Here is a 27,017-nt window from a genome sequence, read left to right on the forward strand (position 1 = left end):
CTATTCAGATGTGTTATGAAAATAGGTATTTACTTGCAGGCACTGAAATGACACAGCATTAATGAGAAGAACAGGCACATGCTTGGAGATATTCTTTGTGGAAGTTTTCATATGTGTCCTCCAACTAAAAGTAGTTTATCTGTTGCCATAAAATAATAAGGGGATCAGTAAGGTGGTGGTCTGTTTGCTCCGGGTAGTCATTAAATCCATGAGTACTTCTCTTCTGTGTAGTAGTCTTTGACTTTTTACACAGAGCATAACTTCATTACTTTTTTTTGTTTGTTTAAAATATATCTGATTCTTTCTCTTTTCTCTCAAATTTTTAGGAAGATGACTGTAATAGTTTGGGTGATTTCATTCTTCAGGCTTCCCAAAGCCCAAATTTCATGTCTTAATTTTCTGTAAATCATCTGATGAAATATTGTCTGACATTCAGATGAAACCTTAGAATAAAAATGCTCAAAGAGAATCTTTTCAGGGGACTTTGCTAGCACTTGCCAGTTTTGCCACATACGCATTCAATTTGAATTGCAATACATGGTTACTTTCCTTTCCTCCATACCCTCCTGAGCCAAAAACCATGATCTAAATTTCTTAGAACAGATCTTCAGTTTCAGTGGTCTTTGAACTAGAGCAGAGCTCTGCTTTTTGAGAGGTTCCGTACTATTTCTTTTCAGGTGTCACTCTATAGTGTAGGATGGTTCCTCACTACATCATTAGCAAAATTCACTTTAGAGTTAGCAGACTGTCACTAAGGAATGAAGTGAGTAGGCAGCCAGAAAGTTAGGGAAGGTCATCTCCATTCTCCTCACCAGTGTAATTACCATTTTGCAGAGGAGTGAATTTCCATCTTTGTTTCACACAGATTTAGTGTAAGATAATGAAAAATGAATAAAGTATTACTGAATGTGGAGTTGCACAGCATTATCTCATACAATGAAGCTGGTGGGGAAGCATGTGAAGAAAGGGCTGGTCTTCTGGTTTTGGGGAGGGGCAGCTAGATAATAAGATTCAGTGGCTTTCTTAATTACATCCCTAGCTATAGAAATACATGTGGTACTGCCAATTTAAATGAGACTATTGACAAGAATGTAAATTGGGTACATGTGGGTGCACTTTTGTGCTGTCAGTGGTGTTGGGTGTAAGATTTCCTCTTATCTATTTTGGTTAGAAATTATGAAAAGTCTGTCCTTCCAAAACAAGCAGAATAATGAAATTTATTGGGTTTTTTTTCTTTTCCTAAAAAAACCAAACTGTTGTCTTGTTGTTTCAGGAAGTTTTCTTAACCATTTTTTAAGTCGCTAGGCAAGATGAAGAATAAAGGGTATTGCTCATTGCACATCATTGTTGTTGTACCCTGTTATGTTCCTTTTTTTATTTCTTTGAAAGAAAAAAGCTAAAAGCTATGACAGTACTTCTGTAGTGTCCTAGTAGTAATGGAATTTCTGGGAGAGTGACGTTTTTGCTTCTTTGAGTTCTCTTTAGGAAGTAATGACAATAAAAATCTTTTCCTTGTCCCCAGAAACCAAGTGACTCATTTATCCAGCTGGGTACAATATGAATTGTGTCTGAGAACCAGGGACTGGAATGGAAAGAGTTTGGTGTTGTTTGTAATGTGGTTGAAAAGCTGTTCATATAAAACAGCAGCAGAAATTTCTTTTAAATCCATAGAGTTCCCTACATCAGCTTGCAGAGACACTTTCCATCTGGGAAGAAGATGTTGTGTTGGAGAAAATTCTGAATCTTTTACTGCTATAGATAGTGAATGGTGTCAGCGAGGAGCTCATGTTTCTATATGGTGTAAGAACTATTACTAAATCCAATCAGTTTTAAGGGCTTAAGCACTGAGACAGGGTCCTTCTCCCTGTGCATCTTTTCTTTTGTGCTGCCTTAAATAAGTGCCATGTGGAAAACTGGTATTTTGTTCTCAGGTGAGCTGTCCAGGAAGTCTCTTCGATCCTTCCTCTAGGTCCTTGAAGTATTGCTACCTTGAGTTGATACAGTGTCATTTTTGGTACTGCTTTCCACCATTCACATACTATTTCATTTTTTATTACACTGAGCTCTTCTTACTTTGTACAGAACAGGTATGTGAAAATGAGATAGTCCTTCCCCAGCCTCCCAAAAGATGCGGTTTGCACTGTAGCATAAGAAGGGCAAGGAGCCAGGGACCATTCCTGAGCCACACTGTTGACACTGCCTTCACTGGGATTGTCAGGGCTCTCCCATTTACAGTCTGCAAACCCTAAGCATGTTTGAGTGAGGGTGGAGGTGCCACTGGAAAGGTTACCTGCAGAGAGAATTGTATAGCACATAGGAAGTAGGGATTCCCATGTCACCTACTGGAAACCACTGGTCTGTATTGTCTGTTCTGAATGTGTTTACCCCTTGCCTTTTCCAAGCTCCCACTTTAGAGTTTACCTATAGAAAACCTAGGAGGGTTATTGAATTATCAGAGACCTGCTTTGGGGCATATTCCTTTAGCTTATCTGTTTGTGTGATTTAAAATGTAGTTAATTTACAATTGTTTCTTAGTGTCTGAATAGATTTTTCACTAACCTGGAGGAGAATTGACTATTTATGTTCTGAAAATGATCGTTACTGCTAAAGTGCTGACAAAGTACCAGGCAGATGTTCCTTAGCATGTTAACTCTTAAAAAGTAGGTTCTGAACTAAGTCTCTGATGCAAAAGCTTATCCTCTCCTTTAGCATTCCCCACATAATTACTGCCCTGTCCCTGCATCAGGCTTCCTTGCGTGAGTTCCTGGTGGCCCACAGCCCCAATTCTTACAGCTTTCCATGTTTTAGTACTTTCTTATCTCCCCTTTTCTAGTCCTCTAGTCCTTTTCTCTCTGCCTTACAGGGATGCTGTTAGGCTGAATATGTTTATTTGGGCAGCCCCTCCTTACCTTTCTCCCAGGCTCTCTCATGCTGACACTAAACCCAGAAATCCTTGCCTAACATTTGCCTGTACTGAGAATGACATACTCTCTTTCCTTTACTAAAAGCCTTTAATGCTTTTCCTAGAAGTTCACTTGGAGGTTTTGAAACAGTGACTGAGAAGGTGGTTTTGGATGCCCAGGGTGCTGTGGCTGTTGGTGCAGGCAAGCGCAACAGCTGAGCAGGTTGCATGGGGAGCGTTTCACGTTTGCTTGCTTGTTTTGGCGTGCCTCACATTGGGCTATATCTCATCTCTTTGTAGGCTGGCCTCATACTGCTGTTAGCCTTTGTCACCCATTACAGTTCTCACGGCTGTCTGGTGCATCCACTTTTTCCCATTTGCTTTCAAGGAGATTTCAAAAGGGCCGTTTTGTCTGTGCACGATGAAGTTAAGTTCTTGAGCCGTCTTTTGTGCAGTCCTCCCACGTGGGGCAGAGGTTTGCCTCACACAATAGCAGAATAAGGATCACAGCAGCTAGTCTCCAGTCTGTAAATTAACTTCATGGACCAGGTCACACTGCACTTTGAAGTTGTTGCTTTTTTATTTGTGTGCTTCCCCCATTTAGTCTTCAAGAATATAAATCTTCAGGAAGAATTATCATAGTTTAAAAGGCTTAGACAAATAGCAGCTGGTATTGGTTCGTGGTCTCCAATTGGTTCCAGACATCCCTGGTTTTGATAAGACTACAAGACAATCCCAGAAATTCCCTGCCTACAGCTTTCGCTAATGCCATTAAATGTAACATCATGATTACCAATGCTTTTGGAGCTGATTAGCTAGCATCCTGTGTGAGTGATAAACACCGTAATTCAATTATTTCTTCAGAATATCCTCATGGTGTACCCCACTCCTTCTTCTCTAGATTATTTTTGTTTTGAAATACAACTTAGTAGAAATGTTTAATGGGGGTTTTGAAGAAGGCCTCAGAAACACAAGGATGCCTGTGTTCATGATGCTCAGCTCCAGTGGCGCCCGGAACAAGCCTTGCTCTGTTCCCGAGCTATTCAAAGTTGACTGGCTCCATACCCATAGAGGTGTTATCCCAAAGGGAAAGACTTCACCTGAGGTTGTAGCTTCTGGCTTTGTGAAAAGCTGACAACCATGTTTTCATTCTAGTTGGCTGTCAACACAGAGGAAGAGCATGTCACAAAACCTCCTATTGGAGTCATCCCATGCGTGAAGTACTGGCAAACAGAAAATGCTCTGTGAGAAGTGTCTGAAGGCATAGAGAATGCAAAGTAAAGGGCAATGATCAAATAAACCCAAGAAAAAAATTATTATTATTCTTTCTGGACCACAAAGGATGCATGTTTTGAATGTCTGTGGTGAGAGATTGGATGAGGTGTCTTTGTTATGTGTATATCGCTGTCCTTTTTCTCTGGACTTTTGTGGATTGCTCTCATTATAAGCTTTTGTAAATTTTATCTTCTGCTTTTAATAGTCATTCCTTGAAATATTTTTTAAAGTGTACTGTAAATTATAATTTTGCATTTGCAAAATATGTACAAGATGGTATATTGTCTTCCCTTTGTTCACCCTCCCTGCCAAGTAAGATTACTTCTTACTTCCAGAAGTATAGCCATAACTGATGCCACAGTTTGTGAGCACACATGTAAGGAAGCCAGAATAGGTAAGGTCTCAGTTGTAGTACAAGCCTTAGCACTGTTTCATTAACAGGGCCTTTTTCACCCTTTCATTGCTCACTTTGTCGTTGTTGAAAGTAAGAGGAAAGATGCTTGTTTAGTTCTTGTGATATTTGACAGCATTATAAGGAAACTGAACTGATTTTGCTTCTAGATGAGCCTGCAGGCCATAATTCACCTGAGATTTTTATTATATTTATCAACCTGTTTTCTGAGTCACAAAGGTGCTTGTCCCGACCTTGACTAATCTCAATGTGAGGTGACAATGTCCCGTGTCGGCAGGGACAGGCAGGGCGTGCCACTGAAAGATATGAAGTCAATGCACATTAGAGAAAATTCAGTGAACTTTCTCCGCAGCCCTAAACCACCTGTTGAACAACCAACATGCAGTGATTGGAGCTGACATTGGAAGATCAGCATTGTCAGGGGATTTTAACAATCTTCAGTACATGAACGTAGTGTATATTAACCTAATGGACATGCATTTTCTGCTTTCCCATGTGTGAATGTACCTACTCTGTTAAACACAGCTGCCTTTTTATTGGTGCTGTTCATTGGTATTAATCTATATTGTACTCTGTGAGGCAGATTTTAGCTGCAACTACCAATCTGTAGGTTTGGGAAATGAAAAGCAAAATTTGACTTTTGTGCTGTGCATAAGAATATGTTTGTGTAGATGAGTGTGTATCTACACGAATACTTAAAATCTGTCGTTTGAACCTTGATTCAGAACTTTGCCTAGTAAATATTTGAGTCTCTCCACTTTCCTAATTTTACATTGAAACTGGACCAAGCTATCTTGTTACATCTGCATGTACCTGTGGTAGATAAGTTTAAAAATTGCATGAAGTGTATGTATGCGTTCTTGCTATTGCTCCAGTGATTTGTATTGAGCCTATATAGCTCATTTTTGGAGTTTGCCTGAGTGTAAGCCTGTCTTAATCTATTAGACAGAGAACCACACGTACTTTTGTTGTCTCCTGTTTACAGACGGAGAGGCTATAGGATGATAGTAAGGAATGAGCAGGACCTATCAGTGTAGCTACTTCACTTAGTGTAGTGTGTTAGTGTAGCTATGCAGCTTTGCTTTCAACCAGCCACCTATACAATCTAAGCTCGTAAAAATGAAGGAAACAAAACTAATCTCCAAAAAAGAGAGGGGGGGAAGGTGGAGGAAACGCCTTCATGAACCACAGGGTTGTGTTTTTGTGTAACTGCTTTTGTGACTATCAAACTACCCGAAGTTCATGGTATGTTCATCTTGTCAGTATGTATTTAAGACCACCAGCTTTGTTTTGTTTCAAGACATCCTTTGGGTTGATGTAACACAATATGACTGAATGTGTTTTGGCAGGGAATAACTAATCTAATCCATATACCACCAGATGAAAGTAATTTACTATGGGTTTGTGGAAGAGCTTGAATTTTCAGTGCAGCCCACAAAGACATATTTCCCCTTTTAATTATCCCTTTTTTTATCTAAACAGATCCAGCAATGGGAACAGAACCTGGAAAAATTTAATATGGACCTTTTCCGAATGCGATGTTACCTAGCCAGTTTGCAAGGTGGGGAGCTCCCAAACCCAAAGAGCCTTTTGGCTGCTGCCAGTCGTCCTTCAAAATTGGCACTGGGGCGGCTTGGCATTTTCTCTGTCTCATCGTTCCATGCACTGGTAAGTCCGAATGCATTTTTCATGGGTGTGTTACACAAAGCCATTGTTAAGATTGTACTTAGATGTGGAATTGCGCTGGGATAATACATGGCTGCACCCACATGCATTGGCTCAGAGAGCCCTGTACCCCTCTCACCCTTTCTGCCGGATCCTTGACTGAAAAAAAAATAAAATTTCAGAGACACAGACCTTTAAACCATGAGGATATGGCCGTGGCTTTTTTTTTTTTTTTGGCCCCTGAGGACTCCAGAATTGGGTATTTCTGACCTATATCTGAAAAAAGAAACAAACTGAAGTATTCTTCAGATGTAGATGAGTCATTGTGTTGGAATTTTGTCACTGCAATTTCACCTCCACTGAGTTCAGAGTTTGAAGCGTATAGGAGCTACATCACTTAGGGTGAAAGAGCCTAATGTTGAAATTTCCAAAAGTGATTCAGGTCCCTCTGGGTTGAGCTGGTCTTTTTTTGGAGGTCTCTGATGTGTCTGTTTTTCAGAAACAGTTTGATACCCTCCTGAAGAGGAAGTGTTTTTAGAATAGGCTGAACCTAGAGAGAGTCCAAATTTTTAAGTAATTTTTTAAGAACTGTGGCCTGTATTTGCAAAGAAGAATGAGGGAGATGCTCAGCTGCTGTAAGCTGTGGCCACCGTGTTGGCTTTAAGTAAGTAAGTTAGCAGTAGCAGGTTCCCCTCTGCTCTTTAACCTTGACAAGGCTGTGAGGCTGATCTTGGCAGAGAGGGGTGGAATGTGTTTACTGCATGAGAAGTCAATCTGAATAGTAGTCCTGAGAGTCCCGTCAGGGAATGTGTTTCTCTCTGCCACTGTTCTTATCTGTGTGGTTTATGTTGTTGCTTGTTAATAACTCAACACCATAGCACTTTTATCTCCTACCTATGGCAATTTTGAGTCTTTCTTTCTCTAGCAATTTTGTATCTGAGTGATAGGTTATCATTCTTCTTTGGAGTCTTTTCCTTAACTTATTTTGTTGTACAGAGCAATACTTTCTTGGTTCTTCCCTTCCTATGACCTTCTAATTTTGCCCCATGACAAAAAATTACACTATCACACCACTGGAATACCAAAACAAGCATCACTGCTGAAAGATTGGATACCTTGGTGTATTACACTGAGGTGAACTGAAGCAGCTCTCATTTGATGCCTCAAATTGAAATAACTGTCAATATCTTGCTCTTACAAAAGTGATATAGGAAGGCCTGTCTCTGTGTTTAAATAGATATGCTCCAGGGATGAAGCTGCTCTCAGGAAACGCACCCTATCTCTGTCACAAAGAGGACGAAATAAGAGGGGTTTATTTTCTTCGCTGAAAGGACTGGACACATTGGCAAGAAAAGGAAAAGAAAAGCGACCCTCCATAACTCAGGTAGATCTTATTTGCTGGGGATAGCACAGAAGGGCTTGTTTCTGCTGGGGCTCATCCTGCGAGGTGGTGTTAGTGCATGGGGTAGGAGACGTCTGCCCATTGAATCTGCATTCGCAGTTTCACTAGACATGTCAGACTTGCAATGGGAGCATCACTTGTGAAGAGTATATATCTATTTTTGTGATAAATAAGATCAGTGAATGAGAGGTTTTGACCCAGTGAGTTAGTTCATTGTCAGCAGTGCAAGACCATGGGGTCTGAATTTGCAACAGAACTTGCAAACTGTTTAGAAGTAGGGTTTCTTTGGAGACAGTGTGAATGCACAGTCCTTAACACAGCGTTTTGCTGGCTTGTGACTGGGACTCTGAAGTACTGTTGCAATTTAATGTGAGGTGAGCCTTCAAGGGAGAAAGAGGCAAAGACAGCCGTCTTTGGCCTGGCCTCTCAGAGCAACACACCCTGCTTGGAAGAACGTTTTAGCCAACAGTAGTAGACTGCTGTCACACAGGAGGCCAGCTGCAGGTGCAGACAGCTGACTGGTAAAGCTGTGCCAGTTTACACCAGCTGAAGGCCTGGTGCCGGTTTGATGTACTGGGGCAGGCTGGCCCTGGGGAGAGGGGCTGTGCTGCTGCGTGCCCCTGCTGAAGGGCTGCGTGACTGCTGATGGAGCTACAGCATCTCACAGGTCTCTTTCTCTCTGTGAAACTAATGGCCCATGCATGCACTTCTAGACCCCACACTTCAGGAGTCTGTATTTTCTCAATAAGAATACAATTGAATGTGAACAGAAGTGCCTTCTCCCTGACAACAGCATTATAGGAGCCACTTCCTTGACGGTGAGGCAGAAGGCGTAGAGATGTACCCACGCTGAGGACATTACTACTTGCACTAGCCTTTGTCGTGTCTGCTGTTTCTCCTGTGACTTTGCTCTTTTTGTTCCCTGGCCCTTGTGTTTTGATTTTATTAGTCAAAAATCTATGATCAGCACTTGAAAACTGGCTGTTCTTGCATGTCTGGTAAACTGCTTGTAGAGTATTTAAACAACCCTATCTGTACGCGTACTGCAGTGGTCCCAGAGCTGATGCAACAGATTTAATGTTGCAAAATAACACATCAGGATTTTCTGGTCTAGTGGTGTGTATTTTTAATAGGTAAATATTTCTCTGTGTGGGGTTAAGCTTCTTTGGTTGACTGTTACGCATTTTAGCATATCATTCAAGATGTGTTTACATGGTGAAATTGAATAAGAATAAAACTCAAGTCTGTCTTATGAAGGAGGGAACTGAAGGAGAAATTTTCTCTAGGTTGTCCTTTTCACATAATTTCCCCTGTGTTCCCCAGCAACTGAGGCCAGTCTGTGAGTCCTATTTCTTTATTAATGAGAGCTCTGAGGGAAAGGATATTATGCCCCTTAGCTCTGTTCCCGGCGGAGTTGATACCTCACACTGTCTTAACTCAGTAATACGTCCTCCCGTATGCTTTATAGCCTGTGAAGGGGATTCTGTGGAGCTTGTGGATGAGGAATCTTATTTCTGTGGCAAGGAGAGGAGGCTCCTGCTGCCTTCCCAGCACTTTTCTGAGTGCAGAGGAAAGAGCCCTAGTGCAGGTGGAGGCACGTCCTCACCCTCCTTATTCCAAACCTCGCTGGCCCAGAAAGTGTTCATTTTCATCCATGAGCTGAGGGTCTTGATTTTTTCTTGTTTAATTAAACATCCTACAATAAAATTGAGGAAATGCAAATACTGAGTGTGGCATACGAATAACACCAGGCTATGACTCATTCCCATAAAAGTGAGGCATTTTTAAGGGCATGGGTTGAAAACTGACCCATGAACCTGGAAGGTGGCTGAAAAGGGAGTCATGTCCTTACTCAGACTTGTGTGTGTGCACATAATATGAAAAACAGAATAGGCCTGAAGCTGTCTGTCTTCTTGTCTCTCTTAGCCTACTGGGAAACTGGGTTAAGCAGAGAAGTGGAGCTTGCTTCTCTGCTCATTGTGCTATGATGTCTGTGTCAAACAATGGGTTAAAAGTGTCTTGCTGTCTTGGATTTAATTTAAGCTCTTTTGACTGGAGCTGGTATGTTTTGATCTGCCGTACCCTCGTGTCAAAATTAGATGGTATATTCTTTAACATTGTTGTGTCAGAAAAGTTTTTAATTTTATCTGAAGTTTAATTTTATGGTATTAATAAAAAAGTTTCAGTTTCCATGCTGGGAGGCCACATTAATGGAGTAGCTTAGTCTTTTACAAATCAGTTAATAAAACTGCACTGTAGCAGATGGGGGATGTCTAGGCTCACATTATCCTCAGTGTCTTAAATGCTTATCTGCTTTCTTGTGTCTAACGATAAAGGGTTTTGAGAAATCATAAACAATAAAATACTTTGATTACATCTGTGGGTGTGACAAGGAAGAGGAAGTTCAGAAGTGGTGCCCTTTATTTGCATTGGCAGAAACTCGATTTTGTATTAAATTCTAAGAGATAGTTTGTTGTTGTCTTGGATTATCTAAAAGGATTTTGCTAGTACCAAAAAAAAAAAGAAAAAAGAAAAAAAAAAAAAATTAGGAAAAGAAAAGCCTAAACAAAAAAAGCTCAGATGTAAGTTTGATATTGTCCTGATTTGTTGACTGCAGGAGTTAATAAAATGCTATTTATATTTGCACTTTGGGAGGGTAATGTTATTACCTGCAAATCTCAACATTGTGTACAAATTGTATAGATCTGTCTGTGTGTTTATACAACCCTTATCACCAAAACACCGGATGGTATCCATAGCTATTTATTGGATTTTAAAAAATTTCATTAATAAGCCTAACACCTTTGTGAGGTAAGCTTTCAAAACAGATGGGGAATGTAAGTCTCAGTTTCTGCTTTCATCACTTCCAAAGCAGACGGAGTAGTCAGCTATTTTCATTACTTAATAGTGCGTTTTTTGGGTCAAGTATGCCTTTAAAGCTAAGCTAAAAGTTTCCATTGATAGTATGAAGCTACGAACTCAGTGAGAAGAGATGAAAAACTATAGGGTAAGAAGTTTTAGAAAACAGCAACAATAATTTGAAATAGTTCCTTTAAATAATTATGAGATTTGTAGTTGTACCTCACAGTATCCTGAAGGGTGAAACTATAACTTCAAGTGTAGTGCCCGATTTGAAGGTAAATGACTTTAATCTTATTGCTAAACAGTAGATAGAAAAAAACAAGGACATGAATGCTTTTATACATATTTGAATGTGGGTGTCCATGTAGCCTGAAAGAGAAAACTTGCTTAAATTTCTTCATAGAGGGAGGTTTGTATTTCTTTACTACTTCTCATTAGAATAAAGTGATTAAAAGTATAAAAAGATCCCTGTGGTTTAGCAGGTTGATATATGTTTATTCACTTAGTCTCAATTTTTCTTTTTTCAAAGGATTTACCTAACACAGGCAAGAAATAAAGGGGTTTATTTGTTTAACCTATTTATTTATCTGTAATATTTTTAACAGATTTTTGATTCAGCTGGAGGACATGGATTTGCTGGTGTCCAGAATTCAGCAAACTCTGTTGAGGTAAGATATGGCTGTCCTCATTCTGCACCATCTTGTTTTTAAATTCCTGAATATATTTCAATAAGTGTATGATGAGGCTGGTTCAGAAACTCCACAGAGGTTCGTAACTTGCAGTTAGTGTTAGATGGCAGGATTATAATTCTGCTAATGAAACCACTTTAATGAAAGTTTCTGAACATGCATGGTAGGCTTTTAATAAATAAATAAATAAACAAACAAATAATCCCTAGAAGCTTCTTCACAACACTAATCCTTAGAGTGTGCACACTTTCCGAGAGAGATTTGGAACTGAGCTTGTTTGAAAGCATGTATGGCAAAACCCACAGTGTGTTTTTCCCCTTTGCCTACTTCAACAGAACCTGTATATTTTGAGTATAAAGGCAAATAAAGGCTAATTAAAATCTGTGGAGCATACCAGCGGAGAAGTGTGAGTTAATATATAGCTGGAGATTGCCCAGCTAAAGGAAGAGGAAGCGGCATCCCCTCAACAGCTTTACTGAGTAAATAGCTGTGGCTGGTTTTCTCCGGTGCCCAGGAAGAGGAGGGCTGCTTCTCGCCCCTGCTTAGCATGAGTCATGGTCCCTCTCAGCTCCTACAGCCTCTCTGGGGATAACGTTGCTGTCCCCTGCTCTGGAAGCAGGATGCTCCAAAATCCGTAACTGCATGTGTTAGAACAACCGACTGTTGTCTACGTACTGCAAGGCTTACACAGACAGAATCCTTCTCCCTTTGGTAGGCTTGTGCAGGCTCCAAATAAAAAATTCAGATTAAGTCTTAGGCACCGGATTTCTGGACTTTGTTTTCTATATGGTATAGCTGGATTTCTCTAATGGCAACATGTGCTAGACTCAAAGGGATATTTGTCTTCCCATCTGCCCCCTGTCCCTTTTCCTTCTTTGTTCCCTGAACCAGATATTCTCCCAATGCAGTTTAAAACTTGAAAGAAGACTTAGAAAAAAATCATACTACAGTACTGTTCCCGTTCAGCTGAGGTTGTGTACCAAGTATTAGACAAAAAGTCAAAATCTGCATTAAAAATGAAATATTGCTCTTGAAAATTATTAACTAAAATAAAGAACTGTAATGAATCTCATGAGGAATGTTTGAACAAAGTTCATAATTCCTCGTACGTTTTTATGTTGGTTTTTTGTATCATTATGTGTTACATGGTTTATTTTCTCATCAAGTGTGTTTATTTAATGGCTAGGTAAGAAAGAAATCTGTAATTATGAAGAAGTTATACCACTGAGAGAGGCATCTCCCACTAACAGCAGCTAGTCCTATAATGCTGTTTTGCCTCCTGAAAGTATTTTCACGTTTTGTCTGTTCTTTGAAGAAGTATGTTGAACCACCTGAATTCCCTTAGTTACTTGACCACTTGCTTGTTATGTCCTGGGGTGGGAAAGTATTTAAACCAAATCACTCCTCTGTTTTCAAAATAAATTATAATTATGAGGGATTTCTGGGTAAAATGATCTCCTGTAGAGAGCACTTAAAAATACCTCCAGAATGTACCATTGGGTTGGTGTGAGATAGCATCCATTTCCCACCTCAGAGACAGCAAACACAATTCATTCCTTTCAGGTCCTGTTAAAACATGAAAAGCTTTGGTCCCTCCCAAACTTGAGAAGCAGAATCTCTTGGGTGCACCCCCTGGAGGTTTCTCCTGAAGGGCTGTGATGCCAGTCCCGTGGTTTAGCACCGACCCCCCCTTGGGGTTGGGAGGTCGACAGTGCTGCCTTGTGCGATGGGGTCTGCTGTAGGTCTCCTGTACCCTGGCCTACTGAGAGCCTTTGCTCTTCCTGAACCTTTTTGAGGAGACAGAGAAAGGTTTTGAAGGTGCCAGGGAGCAGGCAGAATGAAGTCCTCTCCCTTTGGTGCCATGTTGGGGAAGGCATGAGGTCTGTCTTCTGGACCCAGCTCTCGCAACAGGGTTTATGTGTTCTCTGCAGCTGCTGGATAAAAGCAGCCTGCTCCGAATTTGTTCAGGGGCTTGGAGCCCCTCTCCCCAGGTAGAGGGGACGGACGTGGGGGCAATGTTGCTGCAAATTTTGGGACAAGCTTTTACAAACTTTAGCAGGGTTGTGTTGCAAGACTAAAAAAAACACCGGAATTTAGGTTTTGAAGCAGAGCTGTAGAGCTCGACCTTATTTCTAGAAAAACATTATTATTATTATTATTATCTCAACTTTATTTCTAAACCCATTTTTAAAATGGGAATTAAATATAGCGTGGGCATTTTTAAGATCCTGACATTTTGATGAATCATACAACAACTCAGAAATGATTCATCATAACTCTGAAAACTGTTACTTTGGCATCAGCCCAGTTTCATTGGCTGATCTCAAATGAATAACAAAAACAGCATCAAAACTTTTATAAAATGCTACCTGAGGAGTGCAGCAAATGACGAATAGTGAAGACTGCCAGGAAGGCTATATTTTCCCTGAAAAGGATGATAAAAACAGAGGCAAATAGTGAGGGGAAATTATGAAGTAACCTATTGGTCCTGAAGCAGCCCTGTGGCACAACGTGTGACAGTCTGCAAATCCTGGCACCTCTTTCTGGAAAGTTGGATGGGTTGTGGCAGTGAATGAATGAGCTATTGTAGAATTAGTCACTGCAGGCATAACAGGAAAAAAAAAATTTCTTCATGTCAGATTTTCTGAGATGGAAAATGTGGATGAAGCAACAGTACCTTGACTGCAGTTAAGGAACGTAACCATGTTTAATAACAGAGGCAAGTTTGTCTCAAGGTGTATGCTTGAGCACCCTGTGTACGTGGGAAGGAAAGAAAAGTGTCTCACATTGGCTGCAGAAGTTTCTGCTCTGTCTTAAAAGCTTCTGGAGAAAAGGTGGCCTTAAACCTATTTCTCATCACCTTCATCCTCTGTGTTTTGCATTGTTTTGTTTTGTTTTCATCTCTGGCAATAGTGAGATTTATTTCGGTTGCACAGATTTGAAGAACTACTGTTGCAGTGCAATAAACCACTGTGGTAGTTACAAACCTCTGAGTTGCTGGGAGCATCTCCTTAGCTGAGGCCATGTATCTTCGGTTTTCCCTTAAGGAAGCCACTGGAGAATTCAGACTCATTCCTGCTCAGCTCTCACAGCCTGCCTTCCTTGCCCTTTCTACTTTCTGTTATTTACACTGTGGAAGGAGGTCAGCGTTTATTCCCAGCTACTTGATTTAGTGCTTTCTGAGAGGACTGTGCTTCTGTGGGAATTATCTTCTTCAACAACACCAGTGTTACGAGCAGTCTGGAACCCCAAACACAAAGGTGAAATTTCACCTGGTGTAGATTTCATCACTCCATTAATTAATTGCAGTAGCATAACAGGATTCCTGTCAGGTATAGTAGTTGCTGGATTTTAGTAGGATTTCCATGGGCCTGTGTTAATTGAATTTTAATTTTCAACTAGTTAAAAGGGACAGTTGAGCAAGAGGTATAAGATTCATCAGTGCCATTACTCTGACATCAGATTATTACTGTGGGCCAGCTGCATCCTGAATTTCTGCATTGTTTGGTAATTACCTGAATCGGATTGCTTACTACATCATTTTCACAGCCATGGTGGTTATATGTATGGAAAAACAAAATAATATAGGTCTCTCTGTTGCTACTCGTAGACTGTTGTCAATAACTTTGCTGTGTGTAGCAAGGGGAGCAGTCCCTGTGCAGTGATTTTCCTGCAGCTTTCAGTTGCAGTGCACCCTTGGGCTTGTGTCCCTGCAGAGCCAGGAGGAAGAATTGCATAATCAAGAGGCTTTATGGAGGCAACAAAAGCCCTGAACCCGAACAAGCAGGAAAAAAACCAACCAACCAACCAAACAAACAAAAAAAGCATTGAGGAGGTAGGCACTCCTGAGAGCAGCTCAGGATATCTCAAGATATGTCTGGGTGGCAGTTCTGCCACTTTATGGGGTTATTGTCCCTTCCCATTGACTGTAAGGGGAATCCAGGGAGCCTGTCTTGATGGGGGCATTTAAGTGACTTGCTGAATAGACAGACCCAAATATATCGGTGAAACTCCAAATTCTGAATAGCTCTCAGTGTTTTTTCTTCTCCTTGTGTGGCTTCCTTTGAAATGTGTAGCCTGAAGTGTGCAGCACAGAAGAAGGTGTGAAAATAAAGGGTGAGAAAGCAACAAGGAGTTTATTCAGGGTGGATGTTGTTATTTGATCAAGTGGAGTGGCTTTGGAATGAGGGTGAATGAGAACCAAAAAGGTAAACAGGCAAATACCTTGTGCTACCTATTAAACAATATGTTCTTAAACTCTAAATAGAATAGGAACATTTTATTCCTGCTTTAGTCATTTATTATGTTATGGCAAGCCTTGCTCCACAGTGCTCTCTGCTGGATGTTTACTATATTATTATTTTCTGTCAAAATTACAGTAATTCTCAGGTTTTTGCATTGGTTAATTAGGTAAAATTGTAATAGTAAATTCTTAAGAATTTATTCCCACTACGATATAATATCAGGTAGCTACATATTTTCACTTTGAGTTAAATCAACAATTAATATGAGATAAAGACATAAAAACCTATAATGGAATGCAGAGGAAGTGCAATCTATTCTCAAGAAAATTAGGTCTTCAACAGTGAATAAGAGCAGGTAACAGAACTTTGTCCCGTGGGACAAGACAGTACTGTATCTAAATACATATCCACTGCAAACTGCCAATGTAATTGTACTTTGGTTTTGGGGTTTTTTGGGGGGTTTTTTGGTTTTTTGTTGTTGTTGTTTTGTTTTGCAACATCCACATATGTTGTACGTTTCTCTCCTGTTTCCAGCAGCAAGTCAATGACTTTTTGAACGTCTACTGCTCGGTGCCAGAGAGTATCCAGAAGGAGAGTGCTTGGGAACCACAAACATACGTTCACTTCTGTGACGGCCAAGGAGTGGCGCTGACCCTGAAGCCGGAGCACAGGGTGGAAGATGTTTTGTCTTTGGCATGCAAGGTACTCAGTTTTCATGTATGATTGCACCTTGTTAATAGCTGTGGACTTCAGAAGGAATGTCATATATCAGAGGATGTCTGAATACTGAGAGCATAATGCCAGTATCTCCCTATTACTGTATTAAGGCACATTGCTCTGTTTCCTTTAGTTGTGTTATTTATGTATTGTAGCCAAGGTTTTGGAAGGGTTTTCAAGAAGTGTTGCATGAGACAGCACACACTGAATACTTAAAGAGCGGTGATGGTTTGCCGGTAGTCGGCCCAAAAGAAGACTCGGCACGTGTCCACTCTATGTTGTCATTGTAGCAAACCCAGTTGTTCCATGCAAATTAATCACAGAAGAGTTGCGGGGACTGGTTGAGTTAGTGGCAGGAGATTAAGATGTTTAAGACTGCTGTGACAATGGCTGTCGTATATATCTGCTTCTTTAAAAACCCTTTTAAGCTTTTAATTAAATACCAGCTCTACTTGTGAAATTCAAAGAGTGAATTCCCTTCTGAAAGTCAGTGCCAGCAATTTGAGAGGGATTGCTAGATATCTTGGGACAGAAAACAGAGTTACAGGTTGAAGTTAAAGTAGAAATACCCATTTTAACTACAGACAGAAGACCAGCACCTCTAGAACGTTGTAACATACCTGTGTCTTTGCCTCCACATATGTCAGTGCTTGAGTTTAACTTATTCAAGTCACTTAAATTATGCAGATGAGCTTTTTGGAAAAACTAACTTTTTATTCCCAAGCTCTGTTTTCTGACAACCGGTAAATGTAGTTTATTTACTTCACAAGTAAAGGGGAAATACAGGAAAAAAAGGAGTCCTGTTCTGTACAAAATCCAGCTGTAACTTTTGGCATAGGTTAGCATAAACTTTCAGCTGAGCTCATTCAACTGGCTTGAAGTTAATGAATTTTGAGGCTTCTAATGAAGGAAAGGACCCAATTTAATGTCTCTTTCCACCTGGTAATGTTGTAAACAAACAAAAAAAAATCATTAAATGCCACAAGTCTTTAAAAATCTAGGGTTAACTATAATTTTTAAATCAAAAGAAGCACAGTGCTTTAGTCAAGTCACAGCATGTCTCCATGGTGTCACTGAGAAATTGTCTTCTCATTGCTTTTGCTGGTGGGAACTGAATGCCGGAGAAACAGTTCATTGCCTGGCTTTACTCCTTAAACACTCACTTTACTAAGCTAAAGGGATTGCCTAAGACATTATATGACCACGAGATGGCACGGTAGAGCTGAAACATTTGGAAGTCGTTACGTTGACATGCAAGACCCCTGAAAGAGGAAATAAAATTTATAAACGTAAAATTAAGTTGAAAAGGAAATTCCTTACCTCTCTTACTCCATCATTCCAAAACATTTGTAAATGTGAGGCTGACTTTTAATTTTTCGATGTCTGTATCGCATGAAAATTTGGTTTTAACTTATTTGGGTTTTTTTCTTAAACATTTTTCTGTTTCATTTTTTTCTTTCTATTCTGTGTGTTAAGCTTTTCATAAGCATTCTGTAATGCTGAATACTTTCTGCTCATCTGTCCTGGTTCTTTTCCTTCTTACATTTTCATTTTCTGGTGAGTGTAAGGAATCTTTCTTCTTAACACAACATGTTTGAATGTTATGTGTATAAGGATAAAGTTCAAAGGGGTTATTGTTCTTTTTCACTTCATACATGTTTTATGGGATTTGTACTTTTCTTATTTCTGTTTTCCATCTGAGGCTCTTGGATAGCACATATGGAAAAAAATGTGCATTTGAATACAATTGTTCAGGATGCAGAACACATGCAACTCATAAACTTACATATAATAAAATGTTAAGGTAATTACTAGTTACTCAGTCGATTTTGATTTTGTAAGCTGCGGAGATGTGTTAAAGAGTATAAGTAGCTCTTGAAGGGATAAAGTAATTCGTTCTGTTTTAGAAATGTTGCTCTATTAATATGCTAAAATTAAATGTTTTGTGCAGTAGTCTCACCAGAATCCTGATCTTCAGAGATACTCTCATTAGGGGCTCGACACTTTCAGGCTAATATCCTTTGGGAATATTCCTATTTCCTTTTGCCTTCCTATTGAGACAGGATTTTTGCTTTGACCTCACACAGTGAAAAAAAAATAGGTGAAACTCTCTGATCGTAGATGAAACCCAGCAATAAAAATAAAATGCAATAAAGGCAAACCCTCTGGGAACCTGCTTCCTATCCCATCCCCTTTCCTAACATGCATATATGTTTTCTACATCAGAAGAAAAAGTTACTGAGCAGAACTGAGTCCTTAAAAGTGGTCACAGAAAAAGGTGATTGTGAGTGTAAGTTCAAAAGAATAGAAAACAGTTGTGATATCTTTGGAAACATATAGCAGTGCTCAGTTAATCTAATAGCCAAGCCATAGTGTTTATGAAAGGATTTGGGAGGATTGTAAGGGAAAATGGAAATTGCACTTGAACCTTATCTTCTAAGCAATTCAGCTAGTATTGTTTATACCACAAAAAATAGTTAGAAAATTACTTGTTGAGGATTGCTTTTGCATGATTCCTAAAGAGCTTTTTGTGTGTGTGTCTGTGTGTGTCCCTTCTTTGTCTTCTGGGAAATAAATAACAGATTCCAAACCCCCATTCTCTTTATTCCTTAGATGAAGCAGCTGGAGCCAAGACACTATGGCTTACAACTTCGAAGACTGGTTGATGAAAATACTGAGTATTGTGCTCCTGAACCATACGAATACATAGTAGACCAGGCAAGTGTGAGTCCTTTTAGATATAGCCCTGTGATGACTGTGGCTGCTGTTTAATTAATATCAAAAAATATGTGTGATTTAGATCTTAAGGTTTTAAAACTGTTACTGGATTGCATTCTGCCACCCGCATTCACACAGTCCATGCCTATGGAGACATTCAAGTGGGTAGGCACTACAAACACTCTCTTCAAGAACCTTTTGAAGATTTAACTGGGGTTTCTAGTACAAAAACAAAGTGTCAGTCTCTACTGCAGGCTGCATTTTCTATCTTTCCCTTACTCAGCTTTGGGTCCAGCTGATACCAGCGATGCTTGGACAGTAACGCAGTTTTCTGTGTAAAAACAGGAAGTTTTGGCTCTTTATTGATGCAAGTAGTTTTGTGCTTATTTCTCATGCTGGACCCTTAGGTTTTGATGCTTGCAATTTCGTAATTTGATGACTTCTGTTATTGTTTTTTTCCAACAGGTGTATGATGAAATAGAAATTTGTCCATTGAATGTTTATCACATTCATCTTACAAAGACTGAAAACATAAGTGATTTTGGTAAGTTTAACCAAAACACCTTTCAGGAATGTTTCTTTTTATTCTTCTTATGGCTTACTTTCTCTCTTCAGGAGTTTTCTCTCTCTGAGAGCAAGTAGAGCCATCCTTGATAGGTCAAAATCTGAGTCTGCAGAAGACTCAAGGCATTATAACAAAGACCCAAACTGATTGGTTTACACTGGCAAGCGCATTTCTTATGTCTCCATTTGGGAAGGGTCTACTTTCTAATTCTGCTGTGCTGGACAAATAATTTAAGTGCGGGATTCTCAGAAGACAAAAGTCCTTTGCCAGGATTAATACAATCAGTCTCAGTCAGGCCATGGTCAAGTTCTGCCCTTTCTCCCTTTCTTTCTTTTTTTTTTTTTTTTTTTGGTAGTGAGCTCCTCTGTTGGCACAGGATCAACAGAGTGTTCTTTTGGACAAATTCTGACAGCCTTGTAATCCGTAGAAGGTGGTTATGCCTAGGAGTAACTGTATACCTTGCAAACATACCTTTGTAAGGCAGCTTTGTGCTCTTCTTTAGCTGCAAGTATGTCAGTATAAATTATTCCTCTCTGGGCTGTCTTACTCACTGGTCGATGTGGATTTGCTGCTTTATAGTTTGGGTTTCCAGTTTTTGGATCTGTTTAAGACACCTCTGTGTCTGATGGACACATTGCAGAACTCTTACCATAATGATGAGCTGTGCTATTGAAATGTCACGTGGGGATGAGGAAGAAATATTTTTTGAAATGTAATTTGGTTTTTTTACAGCGCAACATGACATTTCCTAGAAGTTGAGAAGTCTTATTAACTTTAACAGGCCTTGCAATGACTGAGAAACAATGTGATAATATCTCTATGCTCCATGGGTGTGATCTCAGGAGAAGTTTCCTCCCTCTGGTTGTGTAGAGTCTACTAAATAAACAAAATAAAAGGGAAATATTTCTGAGGTTTATTTGATTTAAACCTCTTTTACTTCAGGTTTTGCTGTCACAGCACAAGTTGATGAAAATCAGCATCTCACCCGTATATTCGTAAGTGATGTTCGCCCTGATGGACTGGCATACAAGGAAGGTATTGTCTCGTTTTTATGTTTAATACTGTACTTCATTATCTTTTTAAAGTCCCAAAACATGAAGGAGCTTTCATACTCCTCTCTGAAATGGCTCTTGGCTTTTACTCTTTATAGTTTTCTTTCCTGAAGACCATGGAAAGTATGTGATATTAGGAAAGATAATGTACACAGAGTAACGGCATTATCTTTTCAATATAGCAGGGAGAGTTCTTGTTCACCCTTGGAGACAAAGGCTGCATTCAGCCATCCAACCAAGTGCTTTTGCACTGAGGAATGGGCTGGAGAAAGAGTTCATCTCACACTGGGGAACCTCCTGGGCTTGATCACTCTCCAAGACCCATCACTTCCACTTTTGCTGGCAGTGAAACGTAGCCTCCCTCTCCAAAATAGTTTTCTGCATACGTTTCTGTGAGAGCCTTCTGTACTGCACTGCTCAGAAACTGTGCTTATCTTCGTCAACACAGCGGGATCACATCAGTTCTGTTCTCTGAAAAACAGAAAGACACACCCAGAAAAAGAGAGACAGAGAGTTTCATTTCCTACCTGAGGGTAATAGCTGCTTGGTTGTTGTTGACCTTGAAAGACATCAGTTGCTGCTGTTTAGATTTATACAAAAGCTGATAAAAGACTCCATTTGCTGTTGTTCCAGTTTTGCATGAATAACTTGATCTGCATGTCTAGTGCCTTGTTTTTCCCAGATAATGAAATGCGTGTTATGGCACTGGACACTGGTGGTATCTGAGTTGTGAGAGGTGCCTCTATTCTAATCTTCTTGAAAATTTGATGCCCTCCCACCCACCAGATCCTATAGCATCTTTAGAAAGAAACAACTTGATTGCTGTACAGTGTGTAACGCCTATCAAAGTAAGCATGAGATCGATCTGTATAATTATTATGCAAATAAAGCTCCCATCTGTCCTAATGGACTTGTGGTAGGATTAGGCTATTTGAATTAAAACCACAAAAATAAAAGCTGAATCAGCATAAGGTTTGGTTTTTGACCCTTTAGGTTTTATATTCTCTTTTTCTTTTCTTTTTTTTTTTTTTCCTTCTGCTTTCCTTTCATGTGCTCCCAGGGCTCCGAGTAGGCAATGAAATCCTGAGCATAAATGGAGAGGCTGTGTCTGATCTTGACCTCAGACACATGGAGATATTGTTTTCGGAAAGAAGTGTGATGCTCACTCTAAGAATGAACAACTACGGGACCCAGCAACCCTTATGTACGTCCTGGTCTGATGGTGACATTTCCAGGGACCCAAAGAGTTTGTTGCCCCCTCCAAACCAGTCACAGCTCCTGGAAGAGTTTCTAGATAACTTCAAAAAGGACACAGCAAATGGTAAGAGGTTGACAATAATTTAATTGCTTTCACCTCACTTCCAGTATTGCTGTTTTTTAAAACTCGGTTATGTTTAAAATTTTGTGCTTGCCTCAGTGAGAAACCCAAGTACAAATTGTTTATGTTCCATTTATGCTCCATATCTGTTTGTTACTTTATTATTTTGTAGAAAGTAGAAATGGAACAGAGTATGATAATTTCTGCAGGGATGTTATATTCTTTTAATCTGTTTGGCTGCACCATCCAGCATTATCAAGCACTTTCTTAACTGTTCTGTGTCATCTGTGGTACCTCCAATACATCCAGTTTTCCAAGAGTTGGTAGTTGAAATGATATGATGGGTTTCAAAGGCAGAAGTATTGTTCTGTGTTTACCATGCTTTACCTATGGTAAAGTGCTGCGTATATTAAGGGCACCTTAAATGCAATGATCATTATCACTTCAGAAAGGAGTCGTTTAGCTCAGCTCCCACCCAGTGATATTATTGTGTTCCCATGGGCTACAGACACTCACTGTGTAGAAGGAAGTCTATGGAAACAGCTTTCATAGGGATTATTTTCTTACTACTTGCTCATATTTCTTACTCAATGTAATACCACTGTATTGAACATTGAATGGAGGACGTGTCCTAACAGTGCTGTGCCAGGGTGAGATCCTGATGGGTTTCTGTAAGAGGAGCACCAGGCGAGGAAGGTGCCAAAAGCCTTATGTGGTAAGGACTGCTCCTGGAAAACACCACAGCCCCACAGCCCCAAGGAAGGTGCGAGCACTCACTGCTGGGTTGCTTTTTCATCTGGAAATAGGAGGTGGCACGCAGAGGGGCACTGCCATGCTGGGTGGAGGAGAGCTGGGGTCACCCTTCCCATCCTTTAGTTGATCTGACTTCACATGAAAAATACATCTTGCAATACCAGAATTGTTGTAAACGCCTGTTTGAAATTGAAAGTATGTGGGGAATTGCTCCCCTTCCTTCCCTTGCCTTGACTATTTTTCAAACAAGATAGAAGCAAATTTAACTCTCAAGTGTAAAAGGTGCAGTTTCCTTGCTGCACCTCTGGGGGATGCTAGTAAAACTCTGCAGGAAATCTAGCCAAGGTGCACTGCTGTGCAAGGAGAGCAGCAAGGGTTCACTGATTTTTGTATAAAATTATGGTGGCAAGTGTTTTCTGATTGGATTTTTTTGTGTGTGATTAAAAATGGGAGAAGAAAAAGAATCACATAGGAGAGTGGATTTAATTATAAAGCAATTTTATTAGGTCATCTTTTGAAATTAAAAGAAATCTGAATACCAGATTTGTGATACAGTAAGTAGCATCTCTCTCAGGGGCCTTAGTTCAATTTAAAATGCTATTAAATTGACTACTGGCACATAAAAGTTAGTGTCATAAAACAAAAATTATGATTGAGCTAATTAATTACATAATTATACCAGGGCTGTCATTCGTCTTGTTGGCTTGATACCATAGGCCAGCATTACCTGGAGTATTCAGTATAATAAATGTATGTGTCCATTCACTATATTCCTCATTCCTCTGGGATAAATTTGCAACCTGTGCAAATATTCCATTATAACAGGAAATTATTGGAGTATATATTATACTCTAAGCACTAGTGGGTAAAGGGACATAGTATATTTGCTTTTTTGCTTAAAAGCAGCTAAGAAAGATTTATTTTATTCTGAAAGGGAACAAATGGTTCTAAATTAAGCTTCCTGAGAAGGACTTTCATGTTTACTGAATTCAGTCCTTAGTGTCTGATCATCTGATCGGATTCAAATGGAAACAGAAGAAAATGGCATTACTTTGAATTAACAGACAATAATGAAGGGTTTAACTGTTCTATGTCCTGCTACTCACTCAGGAATTGAATAAGGTATTAGATAAGAAGAGGGGATATTTCATGATCCAAGCAGGGATTTGGAGGCCAGAGACTTAAATTCACATCCAGTGTTTAATACTGTTCTGTCTGCTTTGGTAGAGTTGAGTGAGTCACTTTTAAGACCACAGTTTTAAAAAAATAATTTCTGACATTTGCTTGTCCATGTTGAGCCTGTTCTTCCAAGGTAGTGCCTTTGAAAGCCAGTTAGTGCCAGTGTAGGGGGACCTCTTTGAAAAATTAAGCACAATTTGGCCCAAGGTATATACCTGGAGTTAAAAACCTTAATGTTTCTGCTGTCACCTCCCTGTTTTTAAAAATTAACTGACTCTATTTCTCTTTCTAGAGTACTATGAGGATTAATGAGCTAAAATTAACAAAGTGCTTGCAAAATGGAATTTTTCAGCACTGAGTCACATGCTAATACCCTGCCTGGTCCTTGGTGACAACCACCAGGCAAAAGCAAAAAAGAATTTACTTTAAATCACAGGCTTCATATAACTTGGGTGGTAATAGTTTGTCTACATTTGTTTACCGTTTTGTAACTGCCTAGTATAACTGATGAATGCCTTTTCTGACATATTTTGCTACGTTGAGGATCCCAAATTATACCTCGTGGCAAACTTTGGCAGCTTTTGCTGTACAGAAGGGAAGTTATTGACTTTCTCCAAAGCCACTAATTCTGACACTCCTAAAAATCATTCCCAGGGAATTTTCTATGAGAGTGATTAATTTTCTCCAAGAGGTTGCCATACCCTTGTAGCTGTATTTTGGACCTGCTGTGGTCACATCATTTGATCTCCCACATGGCAATGCTATGTGCTTGCTGCTTAGCCACTTGGCTAGTAATAAGTTTATCCTGGAAAAGAAATGAGATGAAATACTTTTAAAAAATGCACTCGCAAATGTGGAAAACCAAATAACTGAGCAACTAAATTTGCTCCAAGCTCCAGCGCTAAGGAAATGAAACAAATATTTGTGTAGAATTAAAAGAATGAAGGAATTGAAATGGAATTCTTACAACTGTGGAGGAAAAAATGCCTCATTGTAAGATGGCATGGAAATTTGAGGAAAATAACAACAGAGAAGGCACGCGAATTGAAAACTGTATATTTAGGGCAACACTGTGTGGGTTAGTGGTATATCTGTAGAGTGCTGAGGCTGAGGCAGGAGGTAGAAGCATTAGTAGGTGTGAAAACCCATTGCAGTATATGAGTTGCTGTCAGAGTTGGGCAATTTATTTTTTTTCCCCAGCAAATGGGTTTTTGACAAAAAAACTATAATTTCTGGTTATCTGGCACTGTTGAAATCAACCCTAATTTGTAAATAGATCTCAGTGATTAAAAGAAAAAAAAGAAAAAAAGTGGGGATGGCAGTTTGGATATGTTTTAACAAATTTTCTGTGAAGAAACACTTTCCTCTGGGAGGGTTAGAGAGCTAAATGGGAAAAAAAAAACATTAAAAAAAATAAAAAAGAAAGGTGGACATACTGTTGCTTTGCTTCCTGCTGTACTCCTCATCTTTCAGGTAGGGCACTTACCTTCTGTGTGGGTTCTGGGTTCCTGGCTGGCCCATCTTTTCTAGAGGAGTGATGAAGAAGGCTTGAGTGCTGCTGACAAAGGGCAGGTTTGCTCCTCCTCCTCCCCTGCCCCGCCTCAGCCCTCCCTTCCAGCCCCACAGCACTCCTCCCACCCCTGTGCTGGCAGCAGCACTTTCTGGAGACCTTGATGAAACTATTTGAGGAGAAAACTTTCTCTTTTTTTTTTTTTTTTTTCTTTCTCTCTCCTGCAAACTCGGTGAGTTGAACCAGCAGGTGCAGGGGTCTGACAAGGGCCAGAGCCAGGTAAGCAGGAGGAGGAGCGGGGCACAGGCAGGTGCCGGGGGAGAGCTGATTGCAAGGAGAGTGACCGTCAGAGGTGGCAAGTTCTCCTTCAGTGGTCCTTCTCACTGAACACCTCTCTATCTGTTTTGGAGCATGGATATTGCCCTCTGCTTTCCCACCTCTTGCATTGATCTCCAGGCAGCAGCATAGTCCAGGACATGCCTGTTTGAGTTGCCTCTGATGAAGCTGTTTCACGTTGTATAAAGCATGGCTGCAGTCAAAGAGTCAGGCTTCGTGCTATTTGACAAGTAGCTGGGAAGTGTGTTGGAGAGGAGCAATGACATTTCAGCTCCTGATCTACTAAACATTAAGATATTTTTTGCAAAATGTGACTGCTTCAGGAGGATGATTGTGAACCCTCACGTGGGAAGTGGCTCTTCTGTTTCCCAAGACATGAGCCACTCCTGATTCTAATCTTAGTAAGCATGCACAGAAGCAAAGCGCATCAGTCAGCCACAGGTTTATTTTTGATATGACTAAATTCTTTTTTAAAATGTGGTCATAACAATAATTGGTTTAGATACAATTCCAAGGTACTTTCTGTTTCAAATACACTTCACTAGATGGTTTAGATACCTCTGTAAAGCATAATTGCAACTCACAGCTTCTCCAGAAAACATTGCTCCATTCAGCGTCGTCAGATACCACCAAACTGAAGGAGGAAAAGGGAGACAGAGGTTGGCTCTGCAGCCAGCAGCATGTCGCTGCGCAAGCCTTTCCAGGTAGCGCTCCCTGCATCCTCTTCCAGTCCCAACCCAGCCTGAATATCAGAAAGACCTGTGTGTTGCTCTCAAGAGATAAAGCCAGGAAGACTGTAGCCCCCAGCAGCTGGGGGCTGTGCCTGGAGCACTGGCTCAGACCGCTCTGCTTGTTGCTGTTTGCCCGTAGTTTTTAAAGCATTTCGTAAGCATCTTTTAATGTAACGTTCGAAGTATTTTGTAAGCAAAAGTAAAATTAAAACTTCACTGAAAAACATTTCTAAAATAACTTCTACTTTTAGTTCTTCCCAAATCAGGTCTTGTTTGTTTACCTAGCTGCTGTTTCGACATCTAAATTCTCTTCATCGTGCTGTAGGGCATGGCCTTCATTGTGCTGCGTGTGTGAGGAATGAAATAAATTTACTTTCATTCTTTCACGAGAAACTCTTCTGAGCTCAGAAGAGGTGAATATTGCTTCTTAACTTCCCAAGTCCTGAAGACATTGCCCTGATCTGTGTTGGTTGTACAGGTCTGCACGTACTGCTCCCTCTTGCTTGGTGGATCTAATACCAGATATCCGGTGGTTTTCCGTGGTGTGAGGCAACACACTAGAAAAGCAGTGCCCCTTTTTAACGTTAACACATAGTTGTCTCTGCAGCATGACTGCTTATCTGCCTGAGGATCGATGACTCTGCTGAGTTTTCTTTTTTTTTACTCATTACCCAATTTGCTTCAGCA

General features: G+C 40.1%; 1 protein-coding gene across 1 annotated transcript in view; it reads left to right on the forward strand.

Annotated features, from left to right (window-relative positions):
* TIAM2 (T-cell lymphoma invasion and metastasis 2) overlaps positions 1-27,017 on the forward strand; it is an 89,870-nt gene that overhangs the window by 19,264 nt on the left and 43,589 nt on the right. Inside the window, exons 6-12 of the mRNA XM_010072466.1 lie at positions 6,072-6,257; positions 7,492-7,638; positions 15,989-16,153; positions 18,782-18,892; positions 19,352-19,430; positions 20,394-20,486; positions 21,564-21,824. Of these exons, the coding sequence (XP_010070768.1) occupies positions 6,072-6,257; positions 7,492-7,638; positions 15,989-16,153; positions 18,782-18,892; positions 19,352-19,430; positions 20,394-20,486; positions 21,564-21,824 (1,042 nt within the window). The remainder of the gene's footprint in view (positions 1-6,071; positions 6,258-7,491; positions 7,639-15,988; positions 16,154-18,781; positions 18,893-19,351; positions 19,431-20,393; positions 20,487-21,563; positions 21,825-27,017) is intronic.

This window comes from Pterocles gutturalis, unplaced genomic scaffold (assembly GCF_000699245.1).
Source record: "Pterocles gutturalis isolate BGI_N339 unplaced genomic scaffold, ASM69924v1 scaffold10227, whole genome shotgun sequence".
NCBI classification, from domain to species: domain Eukaryota; kingdom Metazoa; phylum Chordata; class Aves; order Pterocliformes; family Pteroclidae; genus Pterocles; species Pterocles gutturalis.